At 70.1% G+C, this 224-nt stretch overlaps 1 protein-coding gene across 1 annotated transcript in view; it reads right to left on the minus strand.

Moving 5' to 3' along the window:
• The window catches only part of SUPT4H1 (suppressor of Ty 4 homolog 1 (S. cerevisiae)), a gene marked incomplete at its 5' end in the record, with an annotated part of 2,309 nt that extends 2,141 nt beyond the window's left edge, over window positions 1-168 (minus strand). The window contains one exon of the mRNA XM_009582960.1: window positions 62-168. Within this exon, the coding sequence (XP_009581255.1) occupies window positions 62-168 (107 nt within the window). The remainder of the gene's footprint in view (window positions 1-61) is intronic.
• Window positions 169-224: the final 56 nt, after the last annotated feature.

A 224-nucleotide genomic window follows, 5' to 3' on the forward strand; every position in this document is an offset into this window, starting at 1 on the left:
GGGACGTTTCCCGCCCCGGTGACCCCGCAGGCCCGCCACGGCGTCCCCGGGCCCCACTCACCCGTCGAAGGAGGAGCTGGTGCAGTCGTAGACCATCTCCCGGTTGCCCTTCATCTGCAGGTAGGCATCGCAGTTGTCACAGCCGTCGTACTCGAACTGGTCGATGGTCTGAGCGGGACAGAGGCGTCAGCGCGGGGCCGGGGGAGGAGGGACGGGGCCCAGCC

Source organism: Fulmarus glacialis, unplaced genomic scaffold (assembly GCF_000690835.1).
Source record: "Fulmarus glacialis isolate BGI_N327 unplaced genomic scaffold, ASM69083v1 scaffold34178, whole genome shotgun sequence".
In the NCBI taxonomy this organism is placed as follows: domain Eukaryota; kingdom Metazoa; phylum Chordata; class Aves; order Procellariiformes; family Procellariidae; genus Fulmarus; species Fulmarus glacialis.